This window comes from Emydura macquarii, unplaced genomic scaffold (genome assembly GCF_026122565.2).
Source record: "Emydura macquarii macquarii isolate MOO-44397 ecotype Brisbane River unplaced genomic scaffold, CSIRO-AGI_Emac_v2 contig_1477, whole genome shotgun sequence".
Lineage (NCBI taxonomy): Eukaryota > Metazoa > Chordata > Testudines > Chelidae > Emydura > Emydura macquarii.
Genome location: NW_027131614.1, coordinates 21,485,111 through 21,503,045, shown reverse-complemented (window position 1 = coordinate 21,503,045; position 17,935 = coordinate 21,485,111). Strand labels below are relative to the sequence as shown.

General features: G+C 36.7%; 1 protein-coding gene across 1 annotated transcript in view; it reads right to left on the bottom strand.

Annotated features, from left to right (window-relative positions):
• The window catches only part of RB1CC1 (RB1 inducible coiled-coil 1), a 167,548-nt gene that overhangs the window by 13,572 nt on the left and 136,041 nt on the right, over window positions 1-17,935 (bottom strand). The window contains exon 22 of the mRNA XM_067553518.1: window positions 4,887-4,945. Within this exon, the coding sequence (XP_067409619.1) occupies window positions 4,887-4,945 (59 nt within the window). The remainder of the gene's footprint in view (window positions 1-4,886; window positions 4,946-17,935) is intronic.

Below are 17,935 nucleotides of genomic sequence, written 5' to 3'. Positions count from 1 at the left end.
AGCTGGACACATTTAAATATATTTTAAATTACTTTATCACCTTTCGCATTAATGCAGTTATTAGAACGGTCAATTAATTTCAGTTAAATCAAGCTATTAACTCAATATAAATTAAGTAGATTAAAAAAATAGTCACAATTAATTGCAGTTCTAATCAAACTGTTGAACAATAATAGAATGCCAATTTAAATTTATTATATATATGTTTTTGGATGTTTTTCTACATTTTCAAATATATTGATTTCAATTACAACACAGAATACAAAAAGTACAGCACTCACTTCGTATTTTTATTTTTTATTACAAATATTTGCAATGCTCATATTGCACTAGTAGAGCTGGTTCCCTTCTATTACTGTTTAACAGATCAAGCACATAAAAATGGCCATACTGGGTCAGACCAATGGTCCATGTAGTCTAGTATCCTGTCTTCCTACAGCAGCTGGTGCCAGATGCTTCAGAGGTAGTGATCAGAAATAGGCATTTTGTTGAATGATCCATCCCCTGTCATTCAGTCCCAGTTCCTGGCAGTTGGAGGTTTACGGAAATTGAGAATATGAGGTAGTGTCCCTGACCACAATGGCTAATAGCTGTTGATGGACCTATCCTTCATGAACTTTCCTAATTCTTTTTTGAATCCAAATCTTGGTCTTCACAATATCCACTGTGCATTATGTGAATAAGTACTTGCTTTTGTTTGTTTTAAACTTACTGCCTATTAATTTCATTGGATATTGTTGGTTCTTGTGTTACGTAAAGGGATAAATAACACTTCCTTATTCACCTTCTCCACACCATTCATGATTTTATAGACTTCTACCATATCCCCTCTCACTCTCTTTTCCAAGCTGAACAGTCCCAGTATTCTTAATCTCTCCTGATATGGAAGCAGTTCCATATCTTTAGTCATTTTTGTTGCCCTTCTCTGGGCTTTTTATAATTCAAATATATTTTTCCTGAGATGAGGTGACCAGAAATGTGCACAGTACTCGAGGTGTGGATGAACCATGGATTTATATCGTGGTATTATGATATTTATGTCTTATTATGTCTCTCTTTCTGAATGGTTCCTAACATTCTATTAGCTTTTTTGACAGGTGCTGCACATTGAACAGATGTTTTCTGAAAACTATACACAATGACTCCAAGATCTGAGTGGTGGTAGCTAATTTAGACCTCATCTTTTTGTATGTGTAGTTGGGATTACATTTTCCAATGTACATTACTTTGCATTTATCAACATTGCATTTCATCAGCCATTTTTGTGTCCAGTCACTCAGTTTTGTGAGATCCCTTCATAGCTCTTTGCAATCTACTTTGGACTTAACTATCTTGAGTAATTTAGTATCATTTGTCACCTCCCATTTCCAGATCATTTATGAATATGTTGAACAGCACTGGTCCCAATACAGATCCCTGGGGGATGCAAATATTTACCTCTCTCCACTGTTAAAAATGATCACTTATTCCAATTCTCTATTTTCTATCTTTTAATGAGAGACTGATCTACGAGAGGACCTTTCCTCATCTCATGGCTCCTTACTTTGCTTAAGAACTTTTGGAGAGGGACCTTGTCAAAGGCTTTCTGCATGTCCAAGTACACTATATCCACTGGATCACCCTTGTCCATATGCTTGTTGACACCCTCAAAGATTTCTATTAGGTTGGTAAGGGATGATTTCCCTTTATAAAAGTCATGTTGACTCTTCCACAAAATACTGTGTTCATCTGTGTGTCTGATAATTCTGTTCTTTACTATAGTTTCACCCAATTTGCCTGGTACTGAAGTTTGGCTTACTGGCCCATAATTGTCAGGATTGTCTCTGGAGCCTTTTTAAAAAATTGGCATTATACTAGCTATCCTCCAGTCATCTGCTACAGAGACTGATTTAAGCAATAGGTTACATTTAGTTCTCCAATTTCATATTTCAGTTCCTTCAGAATTCTTGGGTGAATACCATCTGGTCCTGCAGGCTTATAATTGTTTAATTTATCAATTTGCTCCAAAATCTCCTCTACTGACACCTCAATCTGGGACAGCTCCTCACATTTCTCACCTGAAAAGAACAGCTCAGGTTTGAGAATCTCCATCATATCTTCTACAGTGAAGAGTGATGCATGGAGTTTATTTAGTCTCTGCACAATGGCCTTGTCTTCCTTGAGTACTCTCTTATCACCTCAATCGTCCAGTGGACCCACTGATTGGTTGGTAGCTTCCTGCTTCTGATATATTTAAAAAAATTGCTGTTCATTTTTGTGTCTTTCACTAGTTGCTCTTCAAATTCTTTTTTGGCCTGCCTATGTATACTTTTACACTTGACTTGCTAGAGTTTATGCTCCTTTCTATTTTCTTCAGTAGGATTTGATTTCCAATTTTTAAAGGAAGTCTTTGTGTCTCCAACTGCCTCTTTTACTCTTCTTAGCCATTTTTGGTCCTCACTCTTTTGTTTTTTTTATTCGGGGTATACATATAGTTTGAACCTCTATTATGATGTTTTTTAAACATTTCCATGCGGCTTGCTGGCATTTCACTTGTGACTGTTCCGTTTAACTAGTCTACTAATTTTTGTGTAGTTCCCCCATTTGAAATTAAATGTTACTGTGGTAGGTGTCTTTGTACCTTGCCCCCTATGAGGATGTTAAATTTTATTACATTATGGTTGCTATCACCGAGCAGTTCAGCTATATTCACTTCTTGGATCAAATACTGAGCACACTTTAGGACTATATCAATAATTGCCTCTTCCCTTATGAGTTTTAGGACTAGCTTGTCCAAGAAGCAGTCATTAATGATGTCTAGAAATTTTCTCTCTGCATTCGGTCCCGACATGACATCTACACAATCAATATGGAGATAGTTAGAAAACCCAATTATAATGTGTGATTTCATTTTTATGTCCTCTCTAATCTCCCTGAGCATTTCACAATCACTATCGTGATCTTGGTCAGGTGGTCGCTAGTATATTCCTACTGCTATACTCCTATTCTTCAAGAATGGATTTCTATCCACAGAGATTCAATAGTACTGTCTGAGTCATTTAAGATTTTTACTATATTTGACTATGCTTTGTTTCACATATAGTATCAGTCCCACAACAGCATGACTTTGTCATTCCTATGTATTTTGTACCTTGGTATTACTGTGTCCCTTTGATTATTGTCCCATGTTTCTGTGATGCCTATTATAGCAACATCCTCATTTAATGCCCAGCATTTTTAAATTCATGTTCCTATTTAAAGGTGAAAACTTTGTTTAATGCTTTTTTCTTAGATGCTAAAAAGACTGAGACCCTTTTTTGAGATGTGCATTTGCAAATGATTTGCGTTCAAATGCAAGTATCTTCTAATGTAAAAACGGTCTAGTGCCATTGCTATGTTAAAAGCAAGATGTCTTATATACCAATATCAAGTCCAATGACATTGTTATAACTGCACAGCAATGAGTACAGAATATTTATATTAAGTGGGGAATTTAGTAATTTAGTTAAGCAAATTCCTTTCCAAACTCAGAAAGATAAGGATTTGCAAGTACTGTTAAGAAGAACAGACCATGCCTTCTTGGATGGCTATTTAATTTTGAAGACCCTCTTTAACAATTACGATTAAAAAGACAATGTGGAGAACTGGAAAACTTTTATATCTGACATAAGGCTGTATGGACCCATTTGAAGTCAAATTTCAACTCCTATTAAGCTCTGATGGAACTTGAGCAATTTTTAAGAACATGGACTAAATAAAAAAAATAATTAAAACTCTGAAGATGCTGAAAATTTCCTGCCACAGGAACAGATAATTAAATGTATACTATATATGAATTAACAGACTACTTGTTCATGAGCTGAAGATATTACTAAGACCAACCCATGAGCCAGTGAAAGGATGACAGCAGATATGAATCCAGTCTGAAAGAGGTGTTTTCCTCCTTCCAAGAAATCAAGAGGGCAGAGCGGGGTCAAAAGCTTCACTGAATTGAGGAAACAAACAAGCAGCACTCCCTGCTCATATCTTTCAATTCCATGCAGTACTCTCAATGCAGTTTCTCATCTCTGCTCAATGTCTCTATAAATCAAGACAGATAAGAAAAAACATCTACAGAGTTGCATCAAGGAGGAACCTTCTAGTTCAGATCCAATATCACTCAGACTTCCGTTTGATTAATAATAATAGTCACACTTAGTTGCAATTGCTTGTTCTTAATGACAATAAAATTACTTGGCACACAACATGAAACACCCCTTTCTACCTCACATTATTATAGGTAACACATGAACTCAGATTATCAGAAGTGGGTACTAACCTACATAATAACCTGCTTTAAAGAAAAGGAGGATCTTGCTTATACATCAACAGTGAAATTTGAAGTTAATAGCAAAAAGCCCATTGACATCAGTGGGTCCAGGATTTGCTCCCAACAATTTTTAATATTGCCTAAACAGTTACCATGATACACATCTCTTTGAAAAAAGACATCTTCAGAAGTAATCTTAGGTATTCACATGATCATATTTTTAGCACTGCAGAGTTATTCTGAATGGAGTAATTATTTCTTGGACATAAAATAATAGCTGAAATCTTCAACTAAATTTATCATTATAGGAAAGCCATGAAATGAGAATGAATTCAAATTATGGTGATGAAGTTATAGAAATAATTTAAAAATACATTTGTAGCCTCATGGACTGTGTTCTGAAAGCTTGTACTGAAGCATAAATTTAATAAAGGTGTATGACTAAAGAAATTCATTGTAGACACAGATATGAGGTAAGATGCTAAAAAGAATTACTACACATTACTTCCACATACTTTATCTGTACATTTGTTATTGAAGACATAAAATTTACATATCCATATCAAGGACAAAATTTGAGAATAAAAAATATACTTACTCTCTGATGGCTATTTTTTCAGAATGTCTTGAAGAAACTGAGGACATGCTTTGGGACATCTGGGAAAACAACGAAAAAGCAGATAACTATAAAATATTGGCCAGCTATGGTGCCATATACATTTTAGATAGAGCATAATTAAGATATTTCATATATTAAACCAAAACAATGTCAAAAATATTAAAACTAACACAACATGTTCTTATTACCATCTTGCCCATTTTGCTTGTGGTTATACTTTCTCTTCTCCTCTTGTATTTTGCTTTGGTCCTTTTAAAATGTAAGATTTTTGGGATAGAGATTGAATCATAACACATTTCAGGTGCTTTTGTAATATAAAAATTATAGTAAGAATAATAATTACAATAAATGAAATTTTATTTTGTATGGCCTCTCAAAATATTTCCCAAAATGTTTTAAAGAGTTATTATCAGAGGGAAATAGAACTTAAGAGGTACAAAAAGAAGATATTTTCAGATGAGATAACAAGAAACAGAGCATCACTGAAGCTTAAGAAAACTGCTGCAGATGGTAGGCAGTTGAAGAGACAGTTAATTTTATACTAACCGTGGTGGGACTGTGTGAAGGGTCAGAGAACTTGACAATGCTAGACAAGAGAAAGGAGCAAGGAAGAGGATAAAATTTATAGAAGTTTTTAAAAACAATCAGAACAATTTTGGAGTAGAACCTGAAATAATTAGTGAGCAAATGAAGGTGTATAATGATTGGGCACAATATAAATCAATCTACTTGTATGAGTGAGAAAGTGGGTGAAAGCATTTAACACATGCTGGTGTAGATGGGATAAGACTTGTGGAGACCAGGCTGAAAGGAGATGAAGACAAGGATGCATGTTTCAGCAAAGGTGGAAATGATGCAGCAATGTTGCAGAGGAGGTGGAAGGCATAGCAGCAAGCAAAGGAGATGAAAATGTTCAGGTTCAAGAATTTACACTTAGTACATTATGGACAGCAGAGGCAGATGCCTCATTTGAGAAATTAGATGACTTTTTTTTTTTTTTTTTAATTTAGGATAACTCCTCTTGCCCAAAGGAGTATACCAAAAATTACCTCAAAGTGTTACAATTTTACCTACAAGAAATGAAGGGGAATTCATTGCAGTGCTTTTTAATATTTAAAAAAATATATATAAATACATCAGCTTAAATCTAGTTGAATTTAAGCTCCTCTTTTGAAAATTCACTTATTCACCTGAATGGCCATACCCTCAAAATGTATTTTTGCTTCATTGTTTAACTGTGAAGTAGATGCTGTACTTTTAAATGCCATATATTGAAAGTATTCACGTGCATAAAAACATTTATCAACAATACAGAACTACACACACGTTCAAACTATTTAACAAATACGCTGAAAATATGAAAATACTTAGAAAAAATAAATTTGACAGACACTGAAGGGCAGATTTAAATGTGGCTGTCTATAACTTTCTGCAAAAGGCATATAAATTTTAAATCAAATCCAATAATCACCTACTGTTGACTACAATCCTAGGACTAGGCTACTGTGAGAAGGAATCCTTAGTAGCTACATACTCCATTGAGGGAAAAAGGAAGAATCTCAAATATTAACAGATTTTCATAAGTGTATTACTTCTCTGAGAAATTATTTCTGTGCTCCAGACTTGTGTCTTGAAGTGTGTCAAATGGCTAGACACAGAATTGAGACTGGGTGTAATGCTTCCTTATGACACAGAGGTGTTCTAAAGCTTAATTAAGATGAAATGTAATTGTAATTTATTACTACAGTTCACCTGAGAACCACAGTTCACTCTTACTCATGCTGTTTTGTACTACTTCATAAGCAAACAGTCTTGTTCAGCTAAGTAAATGGATACAGGTTTATTTTAGAAAACTAAAGAAGAACAGAACTTCTGAATACTGAGCCACACTCAATACTATGAGAAATGAAATATTTTAATCAATACTTAAAGTTCCATATTGCTCAGGTTAATAATAGTCCCTTTCAAAGTCAACTCAACGTAAGCATGGATTATGTCTGAATTGCTTTAATATACTTCTCCTGCATCTTTCATCTTACTTAGCTTTGTGTATTTTGCATTTAACATAAAAGAAAATGGAAATATTCTACAGATACATGCTTTTTCCATTCTCAAATAAGTCTATATTATAGAATCTGTCTTGTAATATCATATAAGAGACTGCAAAAACTTAAGACAGTAACAAGCTAATTTTAGGGTTTTGTTTTTTTTTACTAAGTAACTTTGCATGACATTTTATAATAAATAGGAGATGAAAAGTCTTCTATTATAGGATGCATGTTGATCTGAACTAGCATGTTTACACTTCTTTTTTCTAGACTGGCTTTGGTCTAAAATAACATACTTTATAAAAAAAAACACGATCTACAAAAACTCTACTTTTGTAACCAACATAACTTTCTGCATTCTTGAAATAGTGGATATTTCCCATTTCCTTTGCTAAAATAGCATGGCTAATTCCCTCTCACTTCACCTTCAGAGACAACTCATGGCCATGTCCTCACATCCCCCATTCATGTAGATCCAGGAGAAGGAAGGAAGGAGAAACGTCAAGAAGTGGCCCTTTCCCTGGCCTTCAACTTTAACAATGGAACTTTTCACTCCTAGAATCTATGTGGGGAAGGATGGAGGAAACTCTCTAAAGCTTTCCTATGAACCAATACTTTACATATGGCCAAGAAAATAAAATGATTTCACTTGTTCCCATTACTGAAGAAAAATGATAACCTCTTCACAGTTAAAGTTATGCGAATAACTTTCCATTATAAGCCTAATTCTGACCTACCCATATTCACCAAAACTAAACCAATTCTCAGTAAGTTTCTGAAATTTCCTTCCCAGAAGAAACTTTCTTTGGAAAGCCTGGGGTGAATGTGGGAGTACGGCCAAGACATCTGTCAAATGACAGATACGTCAGTTTATCAAATTGCCAAAAACTGCCCAAAATTCCTAATGCTTTGGATCATAGCTCTTAAACACAGATTGGCTAGGGAACGTCACATTTATTTTATTAGCACCCCATGTGAAAATAAGTGCTCAATTTTAAATTACAGCAAAAACAATTCAACCACTCTTAAGGAAACAGATTTGGGAAGAATAAGTCCTTTTACTAATGTTAAAGTTTTTCTCCAACTATTTTAGAATAGCTTTAGCAGCTCTGTGGTTTGGAGGAGGAGCCTGAAATCTGAAAGAGGTTTAAATTTCTAGGGTCAAAAAAGGTACATCTTGTCCATCTAAAAAAGTCAGTCAGATGTGTCAAAGTTATAAAAGTTACAAAAAAAAAATCACCATTTGCGCACAAGAACCTCTTTTAGACTTGCCCCTAAATTTTCCAGTCATACTACCAGTCTCCCACCTCAAAACAGCCTTTTGGCTTTGGAAATGAACTGGGCTGACAGAGAACTTCTTCCACTGATGGTATTTCTGTGCCCTTTTTAACATTTACTGAACAAAACCTTATATATCTATGCTAGGCTGCAACATAGTATTAGTACCTGCATTTTGCAGATGAGGTAACAGAACCTAAGGGCTTGTCTACACTTACCTCCCAGATTTGGCAGCTGTTGACCGGAGTTACGCAAGCTACGCAAAAAACTTGCGTAACTCCCGCCGACTTTTCTGCTTCTCTTCTGTGCGCCGTCTTCACTGCACTGCGCTGATGGGAACCGTGTTCTCAAGTGGCGTAGCGCTGCATTGATGGGAAGTTAGTCTTAATACGTCGATTTCTGGATCGACTGAGCGGGTCTTCACTGACCGCTCAGTCAATCCAGAGAAATCTATCTGACAGCGGCAGCTTTTCCGCCCAGTGTAGCCGTAGCCTCTCTTTTCTGGCCAAGGTGGCAATAGGATCCAGGTCTTCTATTGGGCTTGCCCATGTCAAATCAACTTAGCCAAACTGCAATTGTGTTATATTTGTATTACTTAAAATAATCTCTGATGAAGTTTGCAGATGAGTATTAAATAATGAAGAGGACAGGTCATGGATAGAGAGAGATCTGAAACACCTGATAAGTGTGTGCAAGCGAATGATATGCACTTTAATACAGCCCAATGCAAGTTTCTATGTCTAGGGACAAAGAATGTAGGCCATACTTACAAGATGGGAAGCAGTGACTCTGAAAAAGACTTGGGAGTCATGGTCGATAATCAGTTGCACATGAGCTCCCAGTGTGACACTGTGTCCAAAAGAGTTAATGCAATTCTTGGGTGTATAAATTGGGAAATCTCAAATAGGAGTAGGGAGGTTACATTACTTCTGTATTTGGCACTGGTCTGACCATTACTGGAATAATATGTCCAGTTCTGGTGTCCACAATTCAAAAAGGATGTTGATAAACTGGAGAGGGTTCAGACAAGAGCTAAGAAAATTATTAAAATATTGGACAACATTCTTTATATAGTGAAAGGCCCAACGTACTCAATCTGTTTTGTTTAACAAAAAGAAGGTTAAGGAGTAATTTGATCACAGTCGCTTAAGTATCTACATAGGGTGCAGAAATTTTATAATTAGCTACTCAATTTAGCAGACAAAATATAACAAGATCCAATGGTCAGAGGTTGAAGCTAGACAAATTCAGACTAGAAACAAGATGCACATTTTTAACTGTGAGGGCAATTAACCACTGGAAGGGCTTATCAATAGTTGCGGTGGATTCTCGACTAGAAACTTTTCAAATAAGATTAGATGTTTTTCTAAAAGATCTGCGCTAATTCAAATAGGAAATAATTCAGGAAAATCCTATGGCCTGTGTTACATAGAAAGAACAAGTAGATGACCACAGTTGTCCCTTCTGGCCTTATAAGTGATGCTTTAACCACTACCAAATGCTCCCTTTACTGAGCTAGAAACAGAATTTAGGAATCTTGAATCCCAGCAGTACAATACAGTCTAGCAAACAGTTGTTCAATCCACTGGCGAAGTTTGTGACATCTTCTATTACTGGTACCAGTTATTTTCTTTAATTGAAGTGGTACTAGAGGTCTGTGACATATATACTGGGGAACCATAACTACAGACTTCCTTTAAAAAAAATAGCTGTGTTCTAGTAAGGATTTTCCTAAGTAATTGACTCGTTCCCCCCAGTGCTCAACCATCTTGAGTGGCACCCAGAATTGTTCCCTATGCCGGTGTAGGTGTTAAAACCACCGTCTCCTTATTTGCCAAAACCACCCTGACAACTTTTACTGTAGTTATGCATTCTTATACAAATACATATGGCATGTTGAAAATTTGGTAACAGAATAAGATATAATAAATTAAGCACACATTACTTATTCCATTATACAGATGAATGTTGAATTCAATTTATACCTCTTTTTTAAGGTATTCAAAGTAGTCACAGAATTCCCAGTTTACTGCAGTAACTAGAAATAGACACCTTACAGCAAAATTAGAGTCCAGCATGCCACAGAGTGAACATAGTCTTGGCTTATATTGTTGTATACAATTATTTTTACACGTTTTAAATTTGCCTTTTAATTTGACCAGGTGACCTTGTTAAAGGTTCAATGGAGCGTTTAGAGGGTCTCTAAATGGTCTCTGTCCTGCAAACATTTATGCATGCAAGCAGTCCCACTGTGTTTAACAGTACTACTCACATGTTATGTAAGTATTTGCATGATAGGAACCTAACTCATTAGTCAGTATGCAGGTATGATGTATCCTTTCAACAGCCTCCTTTTCAAAAAACCAGTATCAGTATCTTCGCAAGTATGGAAGCTCCTTCATGACTCATTTCACACATTTCCCTTCTCCAAACGTTCTATTTCTGCTCTTACTTTAAGATGAAGAGATCAAAGCTGAAAGCAGACTAAAATAGGCCAGGATGCACTGAACTTTTAATAATGACATTTCCGGTATCTTTCTCTTATATAGTTTAAAACCAGATGAACTTTTTGAGCACTGCTGTAAATGGAAGACAATGGATTGTGTGGATGATTCAAAGGTAAGTCTTTTTTCCTGAAAGGTCACCACTAATTTGGAACCCATCAAATGTGTACAAGTAGTTTAAATTGTTCTTCCCAGTTTGCCAAACTTGAAATATCTTGAAGAATTTACAATTCTTGAGAAAATTATCTAGTTATCTTCAGATTTGTAAAGCCAAAGCCTTGCATTTCTTGGTCTTTTATATAAGTAACATTTTGTTCCTGTTTCAGTTTTCTCATTTTAATTTCCGTTTTAACAGTTTACAGTCAATTTTTACACTGCTAAGATAATTATTTAATTTTTGTTTTAAAACTACTTAATATAATACTGTTAATATATAGAATATATCCTTTTGAGGTTCGCAATCTAGACAGTCTGACAACCTTTCAATAGAAAGAAAAAGTTTCCTATTGCCCAACGTTTTCAAAAATTTAAAAATAACCCTATCATTCTCTTTTGCCTTTATTGATAATGTGCAAAATAATTAAAAATTGCAATAGTACCATACCATTTCTTAAAAGGAACACCTTTACGTATTTATTTTGCTGCCGTTAGGGGGAACCCACATATTAACTTTTCACTAAAGTCAAATACATAGTGTGTATTTTATTTATTATACATCATACCTTAAATGTATGAGTTCTCTATCTTAATGCAATAGGACCCAAGCAAAGAATACATTAAATCACTACTGCAAACTCAGGTTTTACAAACAGATAAAAAAAACCAAAAACCTTGCTTTCCAGGTTTGCGCCTGTTGCAGTTCAGGCAGAGAAGAACAATGGGAGGCAAACACTGAAATAATTATTTTGTGAGAAACTGGGTGACAACATGCTTGCATTTCAAAATATCAATTCTGGCATAGCATTATATGGGCTCTGCAGTTTTTGTACTGTTATGAAGCCAAATAATAACAACAGCCAGCGATTTCCTAAAATAACTTGCCTCTTGAATAAATCAACATGTCTTTTTAAAATACCTTTATATTCTTTTCAGGTTATCCCAGTAGGATAATTTTGTCATCTGGAAATTGGTATTTGTGCTTACTTTCATTAACCCAGGTTTACTACTAAGTTACCATTAATACAGAGACCTCATGTTTTTGGCAGATGGCATAAAGGTTAGGAAGCTGTAGTGTTTGTACAAAGAAATTTCTGAAGTGTTGTACCAAGAATAGAACTGGTCAAAAATTTTTTCATCTGAATGTTTTTCTCACAAAAATGCCTTTTTTCACAGAATTAAAATCATTTATGAGAAAATTTCAGTTTTGCTGAAAAATGTTGATTTTCTATCAGGAAAATTGAAGTGACAGCTGCTTGCTTGGAAGGCTTTTGTCAATTTCACTTTCTGCAAAGTAAAATTGACAAAAGCTTTCTGGAGGGCTGCTTAAGCCCCACGTGTTCTGCTTCTCCCTCCGTTCCAGGAGCCAGAGAGGCAGAGACTCCTCCAATGCAGAGTGCCCTGAGGCCAGGGCTCCTACTCTTCCAGGGTTCATGGCTCTGTGACAGCCCCACCATGCCAGATGTTCCAGGCTGTCTGCCATAGAGCCTCTAGCATCTGCTGCATTACAAATAAATAAGAACAGTCATTAGCTTTTCTTAATCACCACCTCTTTTTTCCCCCCAAACATGGTTGGGCAAACAAGCTAAAGGAGATTTAACAATAAGTCAAGTATGCATGGGTAGTGCAGCAGAGGAAGACAAAATGCAAGACAAAATAAAAATTTCAGATCCGAAATTTTTTTTAACAAAAAAAAAAAATCCATAACAAAAAAAGTTTGTAAAATATGAAGAACCTTTGTAATTATCCTTTGTTCTAAGAGTAAATCTTGCAGTTTTCAAACCAAACCAATTTTCCAAGACAAAGGCTACGGCTACACTGACGGTGGCAAAGTTGCCGCCGTCGGATCGATTTCTCTGCATCGACTGAGTGGTTAGCAAAGACCCACTCAGTCGAACCAGAAATCGATGTACTAAGACCGCCTTCGCCAGTGGTGTAGCGCTGCTTTGACGGGAACGCGGTTCTCGTCGGCGCAGTGCAGTGAAGACGGCGTGCAGAAGAGGAGCAGAGAAGTTGACAGGAGTTAAGCAAATTTTTTGCGTAGCTTGCGTAACTCCCGTCGACTGCAGCTGAATCCTGGATGTAAGTGTAGACAGGGTCAAAGTCATAGTAAGACAAATCAGGATTTTATAATGGAAAGCTGGTTGCAAACCTAACATGAAAAAGCTATAACATCACCATAATGCTACATTTTTGGCTCTTTTGCCCTCCAGATGTTTTGATCAGAGTAACTGTTGGCTATTGATGATCCTCTCAGTGTAAAAAACATCTCTGCACTGCAAGTCATGAGTGAAATTCTGTACTGGGCTTCTTAAGGTATTTTTCTCCCCTCTCCTGATTCTGGGCTGCTCCAGGGGCCAGAGTGGCCTGTGGCATAATTTATCTAGTGCTTAAAGATTATTTAAGAAACAACTGTCGATGAACAGCAGCACTGCCCGCCATCTCTCCAGTTTTATATGCTATAGTCTTGTCCTGACAAGCCCTTCCATTCTCAGGAACCCACCCTAGCAAGTCCCCTATGCCAGGACTTGCAAGAACATGCTCTGGCTGTATTACTCAGACCTAATCCACCCTTAAAAATTAGATTGACCTAGCTAATGCTGCTCATGGTTGTGAAAAATTTTGTACCCTGAGTACCATAGTTAGGTTACCTACCTCCTGGTGTAGATGTGACTAGATCAACTGAAATCTTCTGTTGAGTTAGTTACAACCTTTTTGAGAAGTGGATTAAATACATCAATAGAAAAAATCCTTCTGTGGATGCAGGCAACATCCGTAGCTGTACTGTTATAATGTAGACATGGCCTTGGTTCCTGTGCTGGGGGAATCCTCCTTTGGGACTGGGATTTCAAGAATCCCTACATGCCAAGGGGGCACTTTTATCTGGCATATAGGGGCAGAAACAGGTGTGAGAATCTCACCCAAATGCCTTCCAAATCTGAGAATTCCTCTAGGCAGTTTTAAGTGTGGAAGGGTAACCTGGTGAATGCCTTTTCTTGGGTCTGGAATGAGTTGCAAATGTCCCATGAATAAACCAGTCCTGGCTTTGGCAGTGAGAATAGTTTTGCATATGTCTTGTACAATGACAAGTATTCGCCAATCTATTTTTAATCTCTCATGAGCCCCAGGATTTAGTTCAGGCAAGCCACTAGCAGCATACAATAAGTTAAAGGGAATTTATATTGGTTTTTTGGTCAACCTGTTTCATATGTTAGACTGGGCCACTAGTTATTCCCTAGAAAACAAAACTGCCTCCTCAACTGTATCCTCATCAACGAGGCTGAATTGAACCTTGTTGGATTTACTCAATAATTGAATAAAGCTATAAATGAATCCTTTCGTTACAGAATATACATCATAAACTTGCACAACCTTCTATCTCAATCTCACAATTAGCAGGGCTTTCATGGATAGGTTATAATGTGAAATTTAAACTTCCATAAATGACATTATTTCTCAGCACACTGTGGGTCACTGTTTATGACAAGTTCTCCTAAAATAAGCTTTCATTCATCTGAATTTATTTATATCGACAGATATACCTAAACAATCAAATCACTTCTGGATTTCTCCACCTCACAAGCATACTTCATACTTACAACATTCTAGCTAGAAAGGCCACCTCAATATGCAAGTTTTATTTATTTGGAAAAGTAGCTAACTGCAACAAAATACTCTTTTTTTTGTAACTAACAGATGTTAGCCCTTAGTCTCTTTCATCATGTGTCTTGCAACTGTTTTACTGCTACCGGTTTCTTAAGTCAAGTAGATTTTTTCCCCCAGTAAAACTATGTCAGCTGCAATTGTTTGTTCACCATTCCCAATTCCCAGACAAACATTTTTAACTTCATTGCTGCACTGGTGACTCAGGCCCTTGTGTAGTAATTTTTCATATAAAATGGTGTTCAAATCTGGACATAGGACTGAATGTCATCTTGTCAACTAGCTTGAGTTCTATCCACAAATAGAAGGAATAAATTCAATGGGGTATGGAATGGCTTACAGGATTTGTAATAGGACATGAGGCCTTTCACTAAGCTGTAGGCTTCCTTCCAAATCTGGTTCAATTTATTAGTTACCACAAATAATTGCACTTTGGTGGCTGTTCAATGACCCATGTGAAATATAACTAATAGTCTCATTAGTTCCTAGAAAACAACTGTCCACATAAAAAGCTTCAAAATTGGCACTAGGGTTGGCAACCTCAACAATGAGGCCAAGAAATGAATAGGTCAAAGAAAATTATTCCTTCTCATGTTCAGAGGAATTCTCTCTAGCTCAATGTTGAAGCATGCTGGTAAGGAGAATTTGTGGAGAAGCAAGTCTAGGAGCAATGGAGTCAGGAACCAGTGTTCAACTTATGTACAACTCTAACAAGAATTAATGAACTACCACTTCTGGGTGTGACACTGGCATGACTAAGTTTTGTCTAATCAGTGGTCCTGTAATGTTTCACATTAGTTAGTAACTCCTTCCTTATGAGCAGAGGCTTTTTTTGGTCTTTCTTAGCAGTGTCTGACAAATGAGGATTTCCTTTGAAGCAAACAGATTTCATTATCTAATTATGGATTTTTAAAAAACAATGTTTGTAAAGAAGTAATGAAATCAAGTAATACACTGAAGAGATTCACATGTACAAAATAGCTTATTTTGGGGAAAAAATTAATCATTGCCCCCTGCTCCAACACACACACACACACACACACACACACACACACACACACACACACACACACACACACACACACACACACACACACACACACACACACACACACACGCTACATTAGTTAAGTCATATCAGAGTTTTAACAACTCTGTTTTACAGTAAGCTTTTTATTTCTTGTAAGACTCTTTCACAAGTGCAAAGATTCTCAGACATCTGCTATTTAATTAATCATAGAATCACAGGGCTGGAAGGGACCTCGAGAGGTCATCTAGTCCAGTCCCCTGCATTCATGGCAGGACTAAGTAATATCTAGACCATTCTTGACAGGTGTTTGTCTAACCTGCCCTTAAAAATCTCCAATGATGTAGATTCCACAACCTCTTTAAGCAATTTATTCCAGTGATTAACCACCTTGACAGTTAGGAAGTTTTTTCTAATGTCCAACCTAAACCTCCCTTGCTGCAGTTTAAGCCTATTGCTTCTTGTCCTGTCCTCAGAGGTTAAGAACAACAATTTTTCTCCCTCTTTGTAACCACCTTTTATGTACTTGAAAGCTGTTATGTCCCCTCTCAGTATTCTCTTCTCCAGGCTAAACAAACCCAGTTCTTTCAGTCTTGCCTCATAGGTCATGTTTTCTAGATCTTTAATCATTTTTGTTGCTCTTCTCTGGACTTTCTCCAATTTGTCCACATCTTTCCTGAAATGTGGCACCCAGAACTGGACACAATACTCCAGTTGAGGCCTAATCAGTGTGGAGTAGAGCGGAAGAATTACTACTCATGTCTTACTTACAACACTCCTGCTAATACATCCCAGAATCATGTTTGCTTTTTTTGCAACAACATTACACTGTTGACTCATATTTAGCTTGTGGTCCACTATGACTCTCAGATCCCTTTCCGTAGTACTTCTTCCTAGGCAGTCATTTCCTATTTTGTATGTATGCAACTGATTGTTCCTTCCTAAGTGGAGTACTTTGCATTTCTCCTTATTTAATTTTATACTATTTTCCTCAGACCAAATCTCCAGTTTGTCCAGATCATTCTGAATTATAATCCTATCCTCCAAAGCACTTACAACCCCTCCCAGCTTGATACTGTCCTCAAACTTAATAAGTGTATTCTCTATGCCATTATCTAAATCATTGATGAAAATATTGAACAGAACCGGACCCAGAACTGATCCCTGCAGAACCCCACTCGTTATGCCCTTCCAGCATGACTGTGGACCATTGATAACTACTCTCTGGGAATGTTTTTTTCCAATCAGTTTTGCACCCACCTGACAGTAGCTCCATATAGGTTATATTTCCCTTGTTTGTTTAAGAGAAGGTCATGTGGGACAGTATTAAAAGCCTTACTAAAGTCAAGCTATACCACATCTACTACCTCTCCCTTATCCACAAGGCTTGTTACTCTGTCCAACAAAACTATCAGCTTGGTTTGACATGATTTGTTCTTGACAAATCCATGCTAACTGTTACTTATTACCTTATTATCTTTTAGATGTTTGCAAATTGATTGCTTAATTATTTGCTCCATTATCTTTCCGGGTACAGAAGTTAAGCTGACTGGTCTGTAATTCCCTGGGTTGTCCTTATTCCCCTTTTTGTAAATGGGCGCTATATTTGCCCTTTTCCAGTCTTTGGGAATCTCTCCGGTCTTCCAAGATGTTTTCCCATAATGTCAAAATGAACATTAGCAAATCAGAAGATTATTTTGAGTTTTGATGATTTATTTACCAGTGTATTACTGGCATTAATTCAAACAAACTATTCATATGCAAATGGTAATTTAATTATTATGCAAGTAGGCAAAAATTTTAAATCCAGTCTTTACCAAACTGTTACAAAGTGTTAAGAAGGTTCAGTTCTCAAAGTACTAAAGACAACAAAAGACAGTGGTAGCCAACTCTTGTGGGGGAAAACGTCCTCAGGCGACATCCCATCACTCAAAGCCTCCCCAGTCTACATGAACATAATGCTGCTGAAGAGGAAAGGTGGTGAGATACATTAAAGAACAGAGCATAAAGCTATTTCATTGCTTCCTTCTGTAGTCCTAGGAGCTCAAGGATATAAACTTTATTCTCTTAATGTGTTCGCATGATGCAGTGTATCTAACTTGCCAGCACAGCTTTAGTGTCCTACACTTCCATCCCCTATTTGGTCAGGAGGGGCAAACGGAACAATAAAAAGGGATGGAAGCCCACAAGCCTGCAGAAACAGGAAGATGAGCCATTGGGATACACTCCATGGATGCTTGAGCCCATGGAAAACCCCCTGTTCCCTTTAAAGACAGGCTAGTATCTGGGTAGAGAGTTCTTGCATCCCCCCAGCAGGCAGTGCTTTTCTACAGTTCTGAAGTCAGCATCAGA